Below are 18,879 nucleotides of genomic sequence, written 5' to 3'. Positions count from 1 at the left end.
ATATATCGCAGTGTTTCCTGAGAAACTATTTTAGCTAAAATATACTAACTTATTAATGTTTTATGTGTGAGTAGAAATACATTTACTAAAGCATGTAGTTATGTATTTGTCAAACTAAAGACAAAAGCTCTTAATGACATATAATTAAGATTCAAAAACGTTTGTTGATGGAATTCTGTTTTTTCTCGGCACGATAACTAATGAGGTGGTAGCAAAGTATTCGTGTATTGCTTCACCTATAGTGTATTTAAACAACGTACGGTTTTATCAATAGACCATTATTTGCGTGAGACGATGATCAACTGATAGTCAAGTAGCCGCTGTCGAGGGTTTTTTAGTAGCTGCATAGAGCAGTCACACTGGTACATATAGGATTAGGTATATCTTTCATTTTGTGGAGGGTAACACAGAGGATAATAAATGTCATTTACTTTTTTATAGTTAATGTAACTTAATCCTATGTTTTTGGTGAAAAATCCAATGAATAATCCTTTTCTCTACTCGTGAAATAATCCAACTTCCAACTCCTAACTAACTCAAACGTAATATATTTTAAACATTTAACTTAATTATGTTACATAACAATTTTATCCTTTATGTAAATAAACTTGAAAAGTTTGTCAGATTTTTTTTATTTTTTAATCCTTTCCCTTGGATTGTTCAATCCAAAAATATATACACGATTTGCATTTTTATATCAGTCTTATAAACGTTACGAGTTTATTGATAGATCTGAGGCTAGAGGTTAGGGTTATGACACGAAGTCTGGCGAAATAACCTAAATAATAATGTATTTGAAACTTAGCAGATTTATACAGACTTTTTATACACTTCACACCATATAGTTCGTCTTTGATTACGTAGGACTCGCAGCAGAAAAACGTTGGGCTTTAAATATACCCGTACACCTCTATCCTTCTTATTGGGGATATAAAAACAAGATCTTTTTATGTTAAGTGAAGTACCTACCTAATTGATAATTTAAAATACTATTGCATATCCAAGATACGGATTATTATTAATATAGGCTAGAGAAATTCCAGAAGCATATTATTTGAGATCAGAGTTACTTGTAACTTAGTACGGTACTTGTCCAGACTCGTGAACAAGAAAGAAGCCAAAAAAGTATCAAAGAATCAAAGTGAACGGCAATCCGTGGTCCGTATCCCGTATGGTTCCATGAGACAAAAGTATGAAAATTATACCTGTATGTTTAATTAAACTTGATATTTTTTAGTAAAACCTTTAGCGAATATTGAGTTACCTTCCAGTCTCTCGCCATTAAGAGTATTTTTATTATTTTGTTTGTTTAAACCAGATCAGTAGGTTTTCTTAAAATAGATTTGGATGATTTTTTCTAGACGAATATTTACGTTCACTTTACTATAGGTACTTTATTTTGTATGCGTCTTATGTGCATCCAGAGGCCAGAGACACGCCATATTTATTTCGACCGCCATGTTTTACCAACTTTAGAACTATTTTGTGTTGTAGTTATGTTACGTTATTCATGAGATATTAAGATTACCTACCCATAAGCATCTGAATGAAATGTAAAACATCTACACTCTACACCACCCAAAGATATAATATCGTCGTATAATACGAGACGACTGTAATATAGTTCCTTGACCTTAGACACAAAAAACATCTAGAATCTAGATTGAACTCTCAAATATTAATAAAGATACGAGATCGAGAAAGAGAAATCCGTGTCTTATAATAGGTACCAAAAGTCGGTACATTTAATAGTTAGAATAACATCAAGATAATGAGAACAATATGCGGAGACATGGAGACTAAACGGAGAAAGTAAAATTGTAACGTAGGATGTCTTGCGGCTCTTTTCTTATGTAACATCTATGTATAGCTAGATACCAGTACAAAAATTTTAATAACAATCTGGAATGTTAGTACTAAGGCAATTTTTACAGAATTTCTATTGTACAATTAATAAAAGTCCATTAAATTCCATTGATTGGTAAATAGATTCATAAGTAAACAAAATAGATGACTATTTCTCGCCATTAAATACATACACTCTCCCTTTTCATGTACATAATATGTATCTAACACATTGTATTATACTGCGTATTTGTAAACATTTAAATACCATTTCGGAGACTCCACTACTACCTAATGCAAATTAATTTCGTCATCAAGTTCCCTTTAATACTTTGTCTGAGACAATGATCTTCATCTAAACATAATTTACATGCAACTTGTTCCAACCATTGATAAAATTTATGGGATTCACCATATTTGGCTATCCAAAAGAGTCCATTAAAAAAACCTACACAAAATCCAAGGTCGATTTCATAATATTATCTGACCGCGTTATTTTACCGAATAGGCTATTTAACGATTAAACGTTTTAAACCAAAATCAATCTAGTTTTATCTTAAATAGTACAAAAACTAGTAGCATGTTACCTTAATAGTTGCCTACTTACCTTAAATGAGAGCCGGTAGAGCAACTAAACTTGAATCGTATATTAATGTCTAGTGCAATCCTGTACTTGTGTATGTAATTATCCTCTAAGTGTATCGACATTTTTATTTCGTTTAATGGCTTTTAACATCCTAGCCATTATCACTAAAAGTACCTACAAAAATTGAATTGTTTAAAGTGCGCCCACTTTTCTAATGCTTCGATTAATAGTGTCATTGTATAGGAGGTTAATAAATAATAACTTTTGTGGAATAGAAAAAATCTATACATTCATGAATGAATGGAACCCAACTGCAACCAGGAAATATAGCTTTATGTTGTCAACTACCACACTGCTAAAGCATGCGTTGCATACATTTAAGAACTTCGAACAGTATTATATTTTTTTACTATTTCAACAGTAAATAAATTATCATCGGATTGATCAGAAACCATAAATCATAATGATTAAGTTGTTTTTAATTTATTCATTCAGTAAGCGATCTAAGCCGTAATGTTTATTAAATTAGTCTTGGATCTCTACAGCTGCAATAGTTGCTTCAACACGATTCTAAGAGCAAAACCTTGATGCAGTACACAACAGTGGATGCCTAAATGACTCCCTTGACTTTATTAGAGCATTCCGATACAAAATTGTATCAGTGCACCTAATACCCAAGATTAACGTCATTGGTTTCACAACAAAAGTGAGAGGAGGAACGCTTCTCCGCACTATGCGTCGACTTGAGCTGATCTTGACATTTCATTGAACTGATATTTCAATCTGCATCGCTTAGTGCACGTAAGGTGTATTAGATATACTTATTTACTTTCTTTTTTTATTTAAAATAGTGAGTGATTTCTTTAAGATCATTTTAGGTACCTTAGGTTCCAGAACCCAAGAGTTTTTTGCCTTATAACATTTTTCCTAAGATATTTTCTGTTGTCATTAAAAGTATGCGTCGACTTGTAGATTTTTACTTATTTTATCCAGTTGGATTGCCTTTGTATTCAGAAAAATGTATTACAGTCAATATTTTTATTGAAGTACACAATACAGCCTTTGTTTATTTTTCTCAGAGCTGTTGGATAAGAAGCATACAAGCGTGCAAAAGGGAAAAGGGTTACATCGTAGCATCTCTTTTTAAATAAATATGAATATTATTTCCAAATATTTTCCATTTACAAGTAGGAAGTTTCGTATAGTACTAATAATACTTCTATATCTATAAGGTATTAAACATAAGTCATATAATTAAGTGATACATTATTTTTACCATCGTTGAAGGTATTGTTGCTGTAAGCTAAAGTTGAAAGTTGTTAGTTGCGGCAAACTTCGTACTGCCTCCAACATTTTTATTCTCACCTTTTAAACCCTCCAAAAATAATTCAGTACCAAAATCTGTCAAATCGGTCCCTACTGGACCGATTTCTAGCGAACCTAACAAACAGCAATATTGATTTTAATATATATAGATCATACAATATATAATCTGTAAATTTAATATATAACCCAAAAAATATATATTTACAAATTATAAGATACAAAGAAGTAGTAAGCAACTATCTAGTTTATAAAGCGCCTGATAGATTATCATACTATGTTGTTTGTTGTAAATTGAATTGAAAATATCCTCAGGCGTTTAAGAATATGTATATAGAAAACGTAGTTACACAATTAAACAGATGATAATATTATACTATGTGATATCAAAATAAATTTTATTCTGCTCATTCTCAGTTGATTTGAACTGAGTAGGTATTAATAAAGTAAATAGTATCAATGAAAAATCTTCTTAAAATTTTTATGTTTTTGTACTTGCTTGAAGACTAGATAGGGGAAAACGAAACCAATAAATAGTTTAACAATCGTTTATTTTATAATATTAAACTAAACATTTACAACATAAACTATGCCATTGACTTAGAAATTCTTAAGATGTATCACCCTTAAAAACTAATTAACAGTTTATCCACAGCAAGCTTCAGGCTTTAAGTAGAATTTGCATTTGTTTCCCCAAATTCACACAATGTTCGTACAGTCAACCATTATAATTAATTAATTATTGTACAAATATTTCACCAGATATTTATGTAAACTATGCAGCTTTAGGTTTAGGCGCTTCGTCTGTAGATTTAGTTGCTTTTTTAGGGTCCTCCATTGGTTTAACACTGTAATCAGGTTCTTCATGTTTTTTACTATCTACAGACGGTTTCTCTGATTCTTTTGGATTCTCAATTTTCAGTACCTCCAAGTGATCTTTACTTTGCGCAATGATTTCAGAGGGTTTTGGTAGGGATTTAGCCAAAGATATAGCTTCTTTAGCGGCCTTTTCAGCAGTTTCAGCGGCAGTACCAACTGTTTGAGCTGCTTGTAGTGCTTCTTGTGCAGCGTTTTTGGCAATGAGTGCTTTTGCTTCTGTTGCGTTATTTTTAGCCGATGGCCCTTCTATCGCGCTTTGCTCTTTAATAGTTTGAATTACTTTTTCCACGGTTTTCAAAGCTTCCATAGCAGACTGAACTGCACCACTTGCTGATTTCTTAGCTTGTTTTGCTACGCTAACCGCTCTTTGTGATAATTTTTCTGCGTTTTCAGGCTCTTTTTTCAATTTGGCTGCTTCTTTAGTTTTTTCTTCTTTTGTATTATTTGCCTCCTTTTTGGGCAATTTGCCTGCCTCAATAGATTTTTCACCTTCCTTGCTAGGTAGCTTTTCTCCTTGTTTTGGTGCATGCTTTTCACTTTCTTTAGTAGCAAGTTTTTTATCCCGTGAAGCTGGTTTTTCTTTTTCCTTAGAATCTGGGTTTTTGCCATCTTTAGGCGCTGACTTTTCACCTTCTTTGGGAGATAGTGTTTCTCCTTCTTTGGGAGCTGGCTTTTCTCCTTCTTTGGGAGCTGGCTTTTCTCCTTCTTTGGGAGATGGTGTTTCTCCTTCTTTGGGCGCTGGCTCTCCTTCTTTGGGCGCTGGCTTTTCTCCTTCTTTGTGAGTTGGTTTTCCGTCATCCTTAACATCTAGCTTGTCTTTTCCTTTCGAAATTCTTTCACCATCTTTTGGCGCTGGTTTTTCTCCTTCTTTAGGGGTTGGTGTTTCTCCATCTTTGGGCGCTGGCTTTTCTCCTTCTTTAGGAGTTGGCTTTTCTCCTTCTTTAGGAGTTGGCTTTTCTCCTTCTTTAGGCGTTGGCTTTTCTCCTTCTTTAGGAGTTGGTTTTTCTCCTTCTTTGGGCTCTGGGTTTTCTCCTTCCTTGGGCGCTGACTTTTCTCCTTCTTTAGGGGTTGGTGTTTCTCCTTCTTTAGGGGTTGGTTTTTCTCCTTCTTTGGGCTTTGGTTTTTCTCCTTCTTTAGGGGTTGGTGTTTCTCCTTCTTTGGGCTCTGGCTTTTCTCCTTCTTTAGGGGTTGGCGTTTCTCCATCTTTGGGCGCTGGCTTTTCTCCTTCTTTAGGAGTTGGCTTTTCTCCTTCTTTAGGGGTTGGTTTTTCTCCTTCTTTAGGGGTTGGTGTTTCTCCTTCTTTAGGGGTTGGTTTTTCTCCATCTTTAGGGGTTGGTTTTTCTCCTTCTTTAGGGGTTGGTGTTTCTCCTTCTTTAGGGGTTGGTTTTTCTCCATCTTTGGGCGCTGGCTTTTCTCCTTCTTTAGGAGTTGGCTTTTCTCCTTCTTTAGGCGTTGGTTTTTCTCCTTCTTTAGGGGTTGGTTTTTCTCCTTCTTTAGGGGTTGGTTTTTCTCCTTCTTTAGGGGTTGGTGTTTCTCCTTCTTTGGGCGCTGGCTTTTCTCCTTCTTTAGGGGTTGGTTTTTCTCCTTCTTTGGGCGCTGGCTTTTCTCCTTCTTTAGGAGTTGGCTTTTCTCCTTCTTTAGGGGTTGGTTTTTCTCCTTCTTTAGGGGTTGGTGTTTCTCCTTCTTTAGTGGTTGGCTTTTCTCCTTCTTTAGGGGTTGGTTTTTCTCCTTCTTTAGGGGTTGGTGTTTCTCCTTCTTTAGGGGTTGGTTTTTCTCCATCTTTGGGCGCTGGCTTTTCTCCTTCTTTAGGAGTTGGCTTTTCTCCTTCTTTAGGGGTTGGTTTTCTCCTTCTTTAGGGGTTGATGTTTCTCCTTCTTTAGGGGTTGGTTTTTCTCCTTCTTTGGGCTCTGGTTTTTCTCCTTCTTTGGGCGCTGGCTTTTCTCCTTCTTTAGGGGTTGGTGTTTCTCCTTCTTTGGGCTCTGGCTTTTCTCCTTCTTTAGGGGTTGGTGTTTCTCCTTCTTTAGGGGTTGGTTTTCTCCATCTTTAGGGGTTGGTTTTTCTCCTTCTTTAGGGGTTGGTTTTTCTCCTTCTTTAGGGGTTGGTTTTTCTCTTTCTTTAGGGTTTGGTGTTTCTCCTTCTTTGGGCGCTGGTTTTTCTCCTTCTTTAGGGGTTGATGTTTCTCCTTGTTTAGGGGTTTGTGTTTCTCCTTCTTTGGGCTCTGGTTTTTCTCCTTCTTTAGGGGTTGGTGTTTCTCCTTCTTTGGGCGCTGGCTTTTCTCCTTCTTTAGGGGTTGGTTTTTCTCCTTCTTTGGGCTCTGGCTTTTCTCCTTCTTTAGGGGTTGGTGTTTCTCCTTCTTTGGACGCTGGCTTTTTTCCTTCTTTGGAATACGGCTTTCCTTCGTCCTTAACATTTGGCTTGTCTTTTCCCTTAGAAGCAGATTTTTCTCCCTCTTTGGGCAGTGGCTTTTCTCCTTCTTTAGGCGCTGGCTTTTCTCCTTCTTTAGGCGCTGGCTTTTCTCCTTCTTTGGGAGATGGCTTTCCGTCATCCTTACCATCTGGCTTGTTATTTCCTTTCGAAACTGTTTCACCATCTTTTGGCGCTGGCTTTTCTCCTTCTTTAGGAGTTGGTGTTTCTGCTTCTTTGGGCGCTGGCTTTTCTCCTTCTTTAGGGGTTGGTGTTTCTGCTTCTTTGGGCGCTGGCTTTTCTCCTTCTTTAGGGGTTGGTGTTTCTTCTTCTTTGGGAGATGTTTTTTCTTTATCCTTGACATTTGGCTTTTCTTCTCCTTTAGAAGGTGTTTCTCCCTCTTTGGGCGCTGGCTTTTCACCACCTTTAGGGGTTGGTGTTTCTGCTTCTTTGGGCGCTGGCTTTTCACCATCTTTAGGGGTTGGTGTTTCTCCTTCTTTGGCCGCTGACTTTTCTCCATCTTCAGGAGATGCTATTTTTTCATTCTTGACATTTGGCTTTTCTTCTCCCTTAGAAGCAGGTTTTTCTCCGTCTTTAGGCGTTGGCATATCTCCTTCCTTTATAGCTGGCTTTTCTCCTTCGTTAAGGATGGGTTTTTCTTCTCCTTTAGATGCTGGCTTATCTTCTTTGGGAACTGGCTGTTCTATTTCTTTAGGGGTTGCCTTTTTTTCATCTTTGGCCGTAGTTTTTTCTTCTTCGTTACCAGCAGGCTTTTCTCCTTCCTTCAGGGCAGGTTTTTCTCCTTCTTCAGAATTTGACTTTTTTTCTTCTTTGGGGGCTACATCTTTATCAATAGGATTTTCTCCTTCCTTCAGTGTTTCTTTTTTGTCTTCTTTGGCACCAGACTTTTTCATTTCCTTCTCAAATGTATTTGTATTTACTTTAGGTTCAAGAATATCACTGTCTTTTGTAACTAGGTTTTCTTCTTTTTGTACAGCATATTTTTTGTCTTGTTTTGAAGCTTCTTCTGGGTGCTTCCTATCTTTAGCATTGTGTTTTGTATCCTTATTAATAAAAACTTTTTTACTTTGTTTGCTAAAAGGTTGATCGTTAGAATTATCGTTTGTTAATGCATCTTCTTCGGCAACAGGCATCTCAGGTGCAGCAAAAGTAGGATTTTTACCTTTGTTAACTGATATCTTTTTATTGTTTACTTTGTTGCTTTTCTCGTCTTCCGTTTCAGGTTTAATGTCCATATGTGTTTCTTCATTGGTGATTCTTTTTGCAAATTCGCCATTAGGTGGTAATATATCTTCAAATGATTCCGACTCTGAATTTTCTGCCAAAGCTTTCTTTTTATGAACAGGTTTGGATTTATATTCCTCACTGTTCTCGTGTTCTAGTGAAGACTCGTATTTGCTCGTGTGGCTGAAGGTTTCAACCCTTTTTGGTCCTAAGTTAATATGTTCTCCTGTAGGTCGGAATCCATTTTCGTCAGCAATATACCTAAAACAAAGAAAAAGATTTGTGTGTTGATACAGGAAAAAGGCGGTAATATGACCTCTGCTGGAATATACAGTATATATCGAATACCTATGTAGTTAAACGTTTATGTTTGGTTGTTATTGGAGTCAGTTTGAACTTGCTCTTGTTAAAACTTTTCCTGTGTTGCTTGAAAATGCATCATTCTAGTTATAACTTGGAGAGCCAAAATTTGAACTTATTGCAAAAATACTTTTACTAAATTAAATACTGATTGCAAAAATATTTTTTTATGAATCTGTTTATTATAGTGCATTACTAAATACACTAAAGCCGGAAAACTATCTCCTTGGGCTCTCAAAATAAAATTGTAAGATTATTGTTTACTTACGATACGCTGACGACGGTACCATCTGGGGCGGTATAGGAGTAAGATCCTTTTTGCACATGGATTTCTCCACTGTCCTCATCTTCACCGCCTTCGTTGCTGCAGTCACTGTGTCTGTGGTCGGCCCTGCCTTCTACCACTTTGTCAAACGACGTCTCCTCACGCTTGATACCATTCCCGGTTTCGTAGCTGTAATTATAATTTTAAGTTTTCACATCAATATGGTTTTATCTAGTACAGATTTTATGTTCTTATCTTTTACTAGCTGACCCGGCAAACTTCGTACAGCCTCAAACATTTTTTTGTCACTTTTTAAACCTTACCTAGACTTCTAGAAATAATTCAAGAGCAAAATTTGCCAAATAGATCCAGCCGCTCTCGAATTTTAGCGAGACTAACGAACAGCAATTGATATTTATATATAGAAAATACAAATACCCTAAATAATTTGCCACATATTTTTATTTTATATTTTGATATAGGTATTATGTAACTTTCATAGCGTATTCTGTACATATTGACCTTGCAAAAGAAATCACGTTTTTCTAAAAATCACTGAATTACACTGCTCAACATTTCTCTTTACCACCTTTTGGTTTAATGTCAATATACAAACACAAAATAAATAATTAATAGAGAACGGTAAAGGCAACTACTTCCTTAATAAAATAAATGAAAAATTACCTAAATTTATATTTTCCGTCCGCGTCAATTTCCTCAGATTGTGTAAGAATGGGTATCACTGACGGATGATGTCGTTCTCGGGGGACCTCATCCGTTGGTGGCGCAGAAAGCACGCACACCGTTAGCCAACACAAACAAAGTAATTTTAATAACATATCTATTGCAACCACTCCCGACTGACATTTCATAATGATACTCCAGAATTGATGTTCACTTATATGTAAGACACATTTATTTACTCTATCCTCCCCCCGCCTTCCTTAGGAGCGAGCCTCACCGGACGCTAACCACTTCAACCTTAACGCCGGACTGATGTGTTCTTCGGAAAATTGCACAATAGCCTAGGTGTCAACAATTGAACATGATCGGTGACGATCGAACGCGATTAAACCATGGATTCCGAAACACTGCACTGAAATATCTCATGTTTATAAATAAACATCGTGATAAATAAATAAATACCAACACGCCTTTTTTCAAACGGAAATGCAGGAGGTCCATAAAAGGAACTATATCTTCAGTCTTTATTAGTTATGTTATTTACGGATCCCATGTGATATGGGGGTCAAGTACCATGCCCTGAAAATGTAGATATAAATATATGCATTTTTTATATTTTAGGTGAAATTAAAAACAACGTGCTCAATGACATTTTATTTATTTTTAGAATTGAACTTGTGTAGCCACATGCTCAGCAGTCATGCTTACGTCCGCTAGGACCGTAATTGTTTAATTTCGGTGTTTCAGTATTGGAGTTTTTATGTTCGTCATATATTTAGTTCCTCAAAAGGATGTATAAAGAGAGCAATTTATTAAAAATTTACATTCCCTAATCGTGGTAAGCAAGAAAAACAGCTATAAAGAAAGCAAGTATAACAGCTCACGCATAGGACCCATTTAGTTTTAAGTAAAATTTCCGTGGTGTTTGGCGACTGGGCTTCTCCCAGTTGTGCAGTCTCTTTTGTGCCTTTAGGCTTAAGTCATTCTGTCTCCTGCATTAAATTCACCGAGGGAAGTGGAAACTATCGTTTTCATTTTCTTCTCCTCTAATAATATCTTCTGATTTATTTCGTTGCGGGATCCAAGACAGTCATTCATTTCCCTGGGACGCGCCGGACTTCAGTGTTCCGGTGTTTTTATGGTTGTATCTACTGTAGATCCTGGCTTACAATTGCAGCGATAAGGGAGGGAGTGGCGGGCTTGTCCAGTAAAAAAAAACCTAATCGTGGTATCCCACATTATTGACATCCTGTAAATTCCAAAATTTATGCCATTTTTGAGTGGAGAAAATCATCCAATGACTTCTTCCGCCTTGGGCGAGGCGAGAGGGAGTGTCAGTCTTTTACTAGCTAAAATCCACCCCGTTCCTACTCCTGCTTTTCGAGCCAGAGCCCCGGTAAATCCGCTAGGTAGTTCGCAGCTCCGGAAGGACTCATGTTTTTTTTTAAACTTTGCCCCACATTGGGATATTCTCCTGTGTCGTGGGTGCGTTTACAAACATACAAGTTTACATGCACATGACACCCAGACCCGAAACAACAATTTGTGGATCACACAAAGAGTTGCTCCGTGCGGGAATCGAACCCGCTACCCGTTGCGCGGCAGCCAGTTGCCCAGCCACCGCACCAACCGTGCAGTCAAATGTGCCTACTAACAATTTTTGGAAATTCGAAAATTAACCCAATAGGCTATTGGACTGCACGATCTGAAAATAAAATCACACACCTTGATCGGCAGTTGTGGTTGCAAACACTCGGCTTATAAGGCAACATTTTTGTTCTTATCTACAAATATTAATTTATTCAGTTTTATTAATAGGTAGGCTTTGGCGATGTAATAATTAATTTTATAATAATTATTAATGACCCAATAAAAATATTAATGAGGATCATGCTGTATAGTATTTACATAATACGAATAACAGGTAATGTAAATATCCACAATCGTATTTGTTTACATAAGTAGAGTTGATTGTCGTGCGTATAATTATAAATACAAGAAAAATCAATGATTCTTGTCAAACCAGTGAATAGATTACGAGTAAAGCCCATTATGAGTTAAACTATTGAATCGCCTTCATTTGCTGGCTTAATCGCGCGGCAGAAGGATCACAAGTACTTAGCGGATTAACTAACCGATATAAAATGTTAATTTACAAATCAATATTACCGATGGCGTTGTTATTAGGGATCAGTGTGACTAGTGCAGATTTAATTATACAGAGACGTGTTCCTCGGAGGCATACTCAATTTACAAGATCGCATAACTCAAACCATCCTCCATTTCCGGATTTCTTAGAGAATGCTCCAGAGAAAGCTCCAGTAGCTGTGATGGCAGACGAAGACTCCATACTCCATATGAAGAAAGTGGCCGTAAATGAAATAAGTGACACTAGTGAAACAAGAAGCACGGAAAATCACCAACCTGGAGACCTAATGCTTTTAGGCATAGTACAAGATTATGAAGACAGAATAATTCAAAAACCCAAAGCCCGATCAGTAGATATAAAACGTTCTGAATTAGATGAGACAAAGACACCGGCGCTTGCAGACTACGATAATAAACCAAGAAGGAAAATACGAAGGAGGTTGCAACAAGTAAGAAAAGTTAAAGTAAACAAAAGTCAACTTGATGTTTTTGTTAACGAAACAGAAGCCGAAGCAGCTAAAGTAACGACAAAAGAAACCACAAAAGAAACGACAGCAAAACCTGAAGAAGCCTATAAGGAGGAGCAACAGTCGTACGCTACTCAAACTTTCAAACGAAGAAAGGGCATGCGACCACCGGTGGTTCCTATAATTGAATCGCAAAACTATGTGTTCTCGCATTCTGGCAACTTCCATTACAGGTAATATCTCTAACATTCACAATAACCCTATTGTGATGAATAATTTTAATTTAATGTCCGACTTGTAAATTATTTGTTAACAATACTTTCGAAGATATATTGATTTAAAATCGCGTGACATCACTTCTAGGTACGTTTTATACATAGAAATGACACATTTGCTGCCACTCCTAAATTTCGATACGTTTTATCTAAGTAATATACATATTTTTTTTGTCTAACTGTCGGAGTAAAGAGATTTTTAGTTTACATATCCTATTACAATATTTGATTCATCTCTGATCTCATTCATATCTAATTTCTGAATAGAATAAACATATTAAACATATTTTTTTAGTTTATATCGTCTATGATAAATTATAAAACAGCTTAAAAATGTTCTTGAGTACAACGTGATCTTTGCTTAGACAAATATACCGTAATGACGTCATACACTCTTATTGGCTTGTTAAAAATGCATACTCATACTTGAACAAATGTTATTCCACAGTTACGAAGGCGGAGACGGCACAAAAGCTTATGAGAGAGGTCAATTAAAAGAATCAAACGGAGGTGCCGGCAACGCTGTTGAGGGAAACTACTCCTACAAAGTAATACAATGTTTTATTAGCTCATTCGTGCTTATCTTTATCTTAACATAAACATAGTATAATCATAGACTTAATGCATGTTTTAACAATCCATTACTATGTGATGAGATTTTGGTTTCTGTGAGTAATTGAGTGTTGGTCATTATTTAAGGAAATACATTATATTATTCACATACATATTATCATTTAACATACCCATATGACAACCCTACATCCTAACTTGCTGCCTACAACAAATAGTCGCTCAACTCTGCACTTTTGATCATACAATAATATTTAACTGCGTGATTTCGACACCAGCAATTTATACTGCGCTAACTCAAAAAGCGTACTTTACAGTAGAGGCGTTTAAAGGGAAAAACGTGATAACTTTTACATTACTTAAGATACTTTTTTGAAATTTGGTATGCTTAATATTTAATTTATTCATTGTAATATCTCATATTTATATTTCCTTTATTATTTCTATTTTTTGATTTAGCGCCAGTTAGCCGTATATAAACGTAATTCATCAAAAATAATTTACATCTTATACACGTCTAACTTATGTTAGCGTAGTGTAGTACGGGACGTCGTAGTGCATGATCAATCATCTGATGCATATTTCAATATTTTATAAAGAACATGTACTTACTTACAAAAAGAATAGTCAGCGTACCATTAATAAACGAATTAATACGTTAACACATAAGTATTTACTATGTAAAAGTCGCTAAGTCGTTCATTTTACAAACGAACAAGTGCACACACATGAACGCACTAAACTACGCTAACTATGAGTTAGTGCAGTGTTGCACGGACTTTGACCAAAGTGATCCTTTCGCACACTCCGCTAATAATAGTTGGCGTAATATAAATCGAGTGATTTCAAAAAGTACCTTTACTTAGCGTTTTATAAGATTTGTAACTTTCTTATTTTTGCATATTTCTTCTCAATTTTTTTATGACGTATGTAAACACACATTTTAAGCAACTTGGCATAAAAAAAGTTTTTTCCAAATTTCGAGTTAGCGTAGTATAAATTGCTGGTGTCGATTTGTACACTGGCTATGTGACCGAAGAAGGCGTGTCGCAGTTTTGATTCCGGTACGGAAAATTCTTTGCTAATTTGATATTATTGTTCCACGGCTGCATGTGAAGTGTTTGGAAGTGGACGTACAATACAAGAGAAAATCCGAGTATGGTAACTAGCTAGTGAAGCATAGGGCAAAACCTCCCAAATTCACATCATGTGATGATTATCATTTCATTTATATCCTATAGGTGAAGTTGTGGTATTCACATACACTTCCCTAAAACATATGTAGTACATTTTTTATTGTTTTCAATGCACATAGTGGTGGGTGATAAGTTTATTATTGTTAAAGTTTAACAGCTGATTATCTTAAATTAAACTACAATTTACTTAATAACAGATACTACGAATTTTTTAACAACTTTACAACTTTAGTGCAAATCATTTACTTGACACGGCTAAAAAGTTCTTGCCAAAAATCTACTCTATGACAGGAGGACTCCTGTCATATGATATTGTCTTCCTATCTTAGACGTCGTCTAGCTTTCTTCCTTTTGTTGTTATTAAATACTACATTAGTCCATATTTGTGCAACTTTCAGGATAATGACGGCAATGACTACAGTTTGCAATACACAGCTGACGAGAATGGATACAGGCCAGTCGGGGCACATTTACCCACACCGCCGCCTATTCCTCCAGCAATTAAACGTGCTTTGGAGTACCTCGCCACTAAGACAACTGAGTCAGAAGAGGTGACGGAGAAAATGTGGACCCGTCACTAAAAGATTATTAAAAGGTGATATATACATATACATGATGTTATTTCAAAACACAATTGTTTAATTTACTTATATTGAAATCTACGGCAGTAAAAATCATCTATGGTGATATTTTTGAACTTACAGAAATTACTTATACATATATTATGCGCTTATGAGGAAATTATCACTCATAACTTTAAAATATGCTTGGACAAAATATAATAGTAGTACTTTTGTAGTAAAAGGGGCTATTAAATCTTTAGTTATACACCGAGATTGCGTAAAAATGGGTTGCAGACTAGGTTAAGTTAAAAACGACTTAAAACATGATGGTTAAAAAACTGGCAAAATTTTAATATTTAGCTACCTATTTGATAATTAAGCTTTGTAAATATAAACTCGATTTATCGAATTTAGCCTTTAGCTCGGCATTATATAAATATGTGTTGAAAAAAATCATGTCATGCTATTGTTTTAGTTTTAGTCTGAATCTTACCATTACGTATTGGCTATTGTTTACGTTATATTTCAGGTTTATTGTTTACATGTTTTTGTTTTTCTATAAAAGAAAGAAGAAAGGTTATTCTTTCCTCAAATTTGGGAAATTATATTGATGTTTCATTGTCTTTTGACATTCATTATCCATACAACTTAAGGACATTCAGACAATAGGCATTGTTAATTCTTGTATATTTGAGATAGGCCATAGTACATTGCATTTTCTTATTTATTTTAAGAAACAATCCGTTGTAGGAATACTCTCAATTAGTTGAATATAACAGATACCAAATTTTTATTGTAGCCTAAAGTCACTTGTTAACATTTGCAACTAAAAAGTAATTATTGAAGTTCATACAGTTTCCGTAAACAATATCAAGTTTACTTGCATATTGTTGATATTACAGTATATATTTTTGGTACTATATTTAATAACAACAGGTGATTAACAAACTAATTCAATTGAAGAACATAGGTACTAGTTTTTATCACACGTAAGTAAATAGACTACTTTCAAAAATTTTAATGGTGACCATCACCATTATAAACAAGTTTTAAGCCATTAGGTAACCAATCGTAAGTTAGATACATAAAGTCACCACCCTATTCTTAAGGCCCAGAGATGCGGACTACCTAGCGGGGTTTTCCGGGGGTCCGGCTCGAAATGCAGGAGTAGGAACAAAACGAAAAATAAATTTTGACGTTGGCATACCCTGAAGGTACACATAATGTTTTTAACGGTTTTATATTTGCTTGCCTCGTTTGTTTTTTTGGGTCAAATTTGGGTTTTACTCATTGAAATTTTACCCTCTTCCTGACGACAGATCGATCTGATATTTGGTAAGCACAGACTTGATGACCCGCCTTGGGCGAGGCGAGAGGGAGTCTCAGACTCTTACTGACTAAAAACCACCCCGTTCCTTCTCCTGCTTTTCCAGTCGGAGCCCCGGTAAACCCGCTATTTAGTCCGCAGCTCCGGATCAGGCATCACCACTACTGGGCCCCGTCTGTGGTGGTCTGACGCGCCACACGCACAGGTCTGGTTCTGGTCAGGCGGCGAGCTACCCTCTCTCGCCGTCCGTAGATCGGCACTTACGGTGGCCAGAGATCGTCCCGCGATTAATTACTTATTGGAGATCCCTTTCAATTTGACATTCAGTAAAACAGGTGGGGTACAGAGCCCAAAAGAAAAAAAATGTGTTCTCTGTTCTCATCAGTGACCTTGAGACGTTCTCGTATTAAAAACAGGTTTGTAGAGTTATGCTGTATATGTACCTACCAAGTAGTGGTGAGGTCACTTTTGCTTTCTATGGTGAATTATTTTCACTGGCATTTACTTGCGTATAATGAGGTCATATACCTACGTCATCATAATATTTGCGTCAGCGACTATTATTAATGATGGTATTTTAAATTAACTATTTGTTTTTACTTCTCAGTTCGTTAGTGTTTACTTTTTATTTTACTTTTTTACTTTGTCTTGTCTTTACTTGTACTTGTACTTGTCTTTACTTTTTTATAAGACTTTTAACCTTTTAACATAATATGCAATCTAAGAAATAATTCAATATCTAAACTTTTTGTTGTACGTAATCAATATTTACTGTATGCATTTTTTATGAAGGTCATTAGTTTGGTTTTAAATACATACTTCAATGTTTTCAACGGTTATAAAATACTTTACCGATGGTACCTATATTTTCAAGGGAAAATTACTAGTAAAACAATTTATATATTGTGATTTGCAATATATACCTAGGTAAAACCAAATTGAGATGGGTAACATATTCTATTAAAACTTGAGAACAAAAAATAAAAATAAATTATTAGCTCTATCACATAGCCTATATGTATAAGTAGATATTATGTCATAAGTTCAAAATGTTCACCTCAAACATTTTAAATATCTTTCTGGACATGCTTTACCTACTCGTTAACGTTAAGGAATTAGATTATCAAAACAATATAAAATACCTACCTACTATATAAATTCGCAGAATTATTATTAAAAAAAACATCCGGCAGACGAAACCTGACTATTTTGTAGTGATTGTTATCAGTTTGACTATGACATCAACAGTTTATCACTTATATGACAGTTCTATCTATAGGAGCCGTGCTAATGAAAAATCACAGTATATGGGCCTATTGTCTTTAGTATGCTAGTATGTAAAACCTTGATATGCCTCCATTTGGTTATCTAGTAGAAGGATGTGTGTATCAAATTCCTTCTTAATTATATAAAAAAACGGTTTACATAATAACGTCACCAGGTAACAGTTTGTTTTGTCTGAAAGACTAAACCATGCACTATACCGTCTAGATACCGTACGATCTAACTGTGCAGTTGAACAGTCAAGTTAAATCGTAAAGTGTGTAGAGCAAAACAGTCGAACTGTATAGTTTCAACTGGATGGAATTAAGAACAAAACTATACAGTTTATACTGCACAGTTAAATCGTAAGGTGTGTAGCGTAGGTTCGTCACCTACCCCGGTCAACAAGGTGTGTGGAACCGGCGAGAGATGTCGCGCGGTGTTCCACAGGGTTCGGTTTTGGGGCCGCTCCTGTGGAACATCGGTTACGACTGGGTGCTGCGCACCGACCTCCCGAACGGTGTCAGCGTAGTCTGCTACGCCGACGACACGCTGGTGCTAGCGCACGGGAGGTCGCACCAGGCGGCGGCCAATTTAATGGCGAGAGCGGTTGCGACGGTCGTTGCAAGGATCCGGCAATTGGGACTCGAGGTGGCGCTCCACAAGTCCGAGGCCATGTGTTTTCATGGCCGCGGAAACGCGCCACCTCCGGATGGGTCCCAAATAACGGCAGGAGGGGTTACCATCGGCGTCGAGACGACGATGAAGTACCTAGGACTCGTCCTCGACAGTCGATGGAACTTCGTGGAGCATTTCCGACGTTTGGCTCCTAAGTTGGAACGGACGGGGGCTGCGCTTAAGCGGCTCCTGCCCAACCTCGGGGGCCAAATGCCTCCTGCCGGAGGTTGTATGCGGGGGTCGTGCGGTCCATGGTCCTCTACGGCGCCCCTGTGTGGGCGCCGAACCTGATGCGGCGACCAGCTCGGTCGCTGTTCACGTCCCAGAGGGTCATGGCCATTCGAGTGATCCGCGGATATCGCACGATCTCCGGAGAGGCGGCCAACCTCCTTGCCGGACTCCCGCCGTGGGATTTGGAGGCGAAGGTGCTCGCGCGCGTCTTTAGTTTGCGCGCCGACGCGCGTCGCCGGGGCGAAACTCCACTGCCGCGCCAGATTAATGCGTGGCGGGATGAGCTCCGGCGCGATCTCATGGCGGAATGGCAGCAGCGACTGTCGCAACCAAGGGCTGGGCTCGCTGTCATTGCAGCGGTAAGTCCCCTCTTTGAGGAGTGGCTAGAGAGGCGCCACGGCGTCCTCACCTACCGCCTGACGCAGGTGCTTACCGGACATGGAAGCTTCGGTAGGTTCCTGTTTCTGATTGGGCGGGAGGAAACGCCCGGGTGTCATCACTGCGAAGACCGCCCGGAGGACACGGTGGAACATACGCTTGCGGTCTGCCCTGCGTGGGCTGAGCACCGCCG

General features: G+C 37.2%; 2 protein-coding genes across 2 annotated transcripts; one reads left to right on the top strand and one right to left on the bottom strand.

Annotated features, from left to right (window-relative positions):
- Nucleotides 1-4,288: 4,288 nt before the first annotated feature.
- On the bottom strand, nucleotides 4,289-9,953 carry LOC118282340 (cell surface glycoprotein 1). The gene is made up of 4 exons (XM_050701294.1): nucleotides 9,591-9,953; nucleotides 8,910-9,095; nucleotides 7,221-8,542; nucleotides 4,289-6,121 (listed from the first exon to the last, which is right to left on the bottom strand). The coding sequence occupies exons 1-4, from the start codon at nucleotides 9,776-9,778 to the stop codon at nucleotides 4,530-4,532; spliced, it is 3,288 nt and encodes a 1,095-aa protein (XP_050557251.1). The 5' UTR covers nucleotides 9,779-9,953; the 3' UTR covers nucleotides 4,289-4,529.
- Nucleotides 9,954-11,601: 1,648 nt separating this feature from the next.
- LOC118282341 (uncharacterized) lies at nucleotides 11,602-15,414 on the top strand. Its single transcript, XM_035603379.2, has 3 exons — nucleotides 11,602-12,438; nucleotides 12,929-13,028; nucleotides 14,645-15,414. The coding sequence occupies exons 1-3, from the start codon at nucleotides 11,735-11,737 to the stop codon at nucleotides 14,825-14,827; spliced, it is 987 nt and encodes a 328-aa protein (XP_035459272.2). The 5' UTR covers nucleotides 11,602-11,734; the 3' UTR covers nucleotides 14,828-15,414.
- Nucleotides 15,415-18,879: the final 3,465 nt, after the last annotated feature.

This window comes from Spodoptera frugiperda, chromosome 20 (genome assembly GCF_023101765.2).
Source record: "Spodoptera frugiperda isolate SF20-4 chromosome 20, AGI-APGP_CSIRO_Sfru_2.0, whole genome shotgun sequence".
Classification (NCBI taxonomy): Eukaryota; Metazoa; Arthropoda; class Insecta; order Lepidoptera; family Noctuidae; genus Spodoptera; species Spodoptera frugiperda.
Note: the sequence above shows the minus strand (reverse complement) of the source record. Positions and strands in the feature narration are given on the sequence as shown.

Bases quoted from the DNA above. Each gene is read 5' to 3' on its own strand.
- LOC118282340 (XM_050701294.1), bottom strand. From the start codon at position 9,778: ATGAAATGTCAGTCGGGAGTGGTTGCAATAGATATGTTATTAAAATTA. The intron at 9,096-9,590 runs GTAATTTTTCAT...TTATAATTACAG, and splicing joins GACGGAAAATATAAATTTAG to CTACGAAACCGGGAATGGTA. The intron at 8,543-8,909 runs GTAAGTAAACAA...TCTTTGTTTTAG, and splicing joins GGTACCGTCGTCAGCGTATC to GTATATTGCTGACGAAAATG.
- LOC118282341 (XM_035603379.2), top strand. From the start codon at position 11,735: ATGTTAATTTACAAATCAATATTACCGATGGCGTTGTTATTAGGGATC. The intron at 12,439-12,928 runs GTAATATCTCTA...GTTATTCCACAG, and splicing joins TCTGGCAACTTCCATTACAG to TTACGAAGGCGGAGACGGCA. The intron at 13,029-14,644 runs GTAATACAATGT...TGCAACTTTCAG, and splicing joins AGGGAAACTACTCCTACAAA to GATAATGACGGCAATGACTA.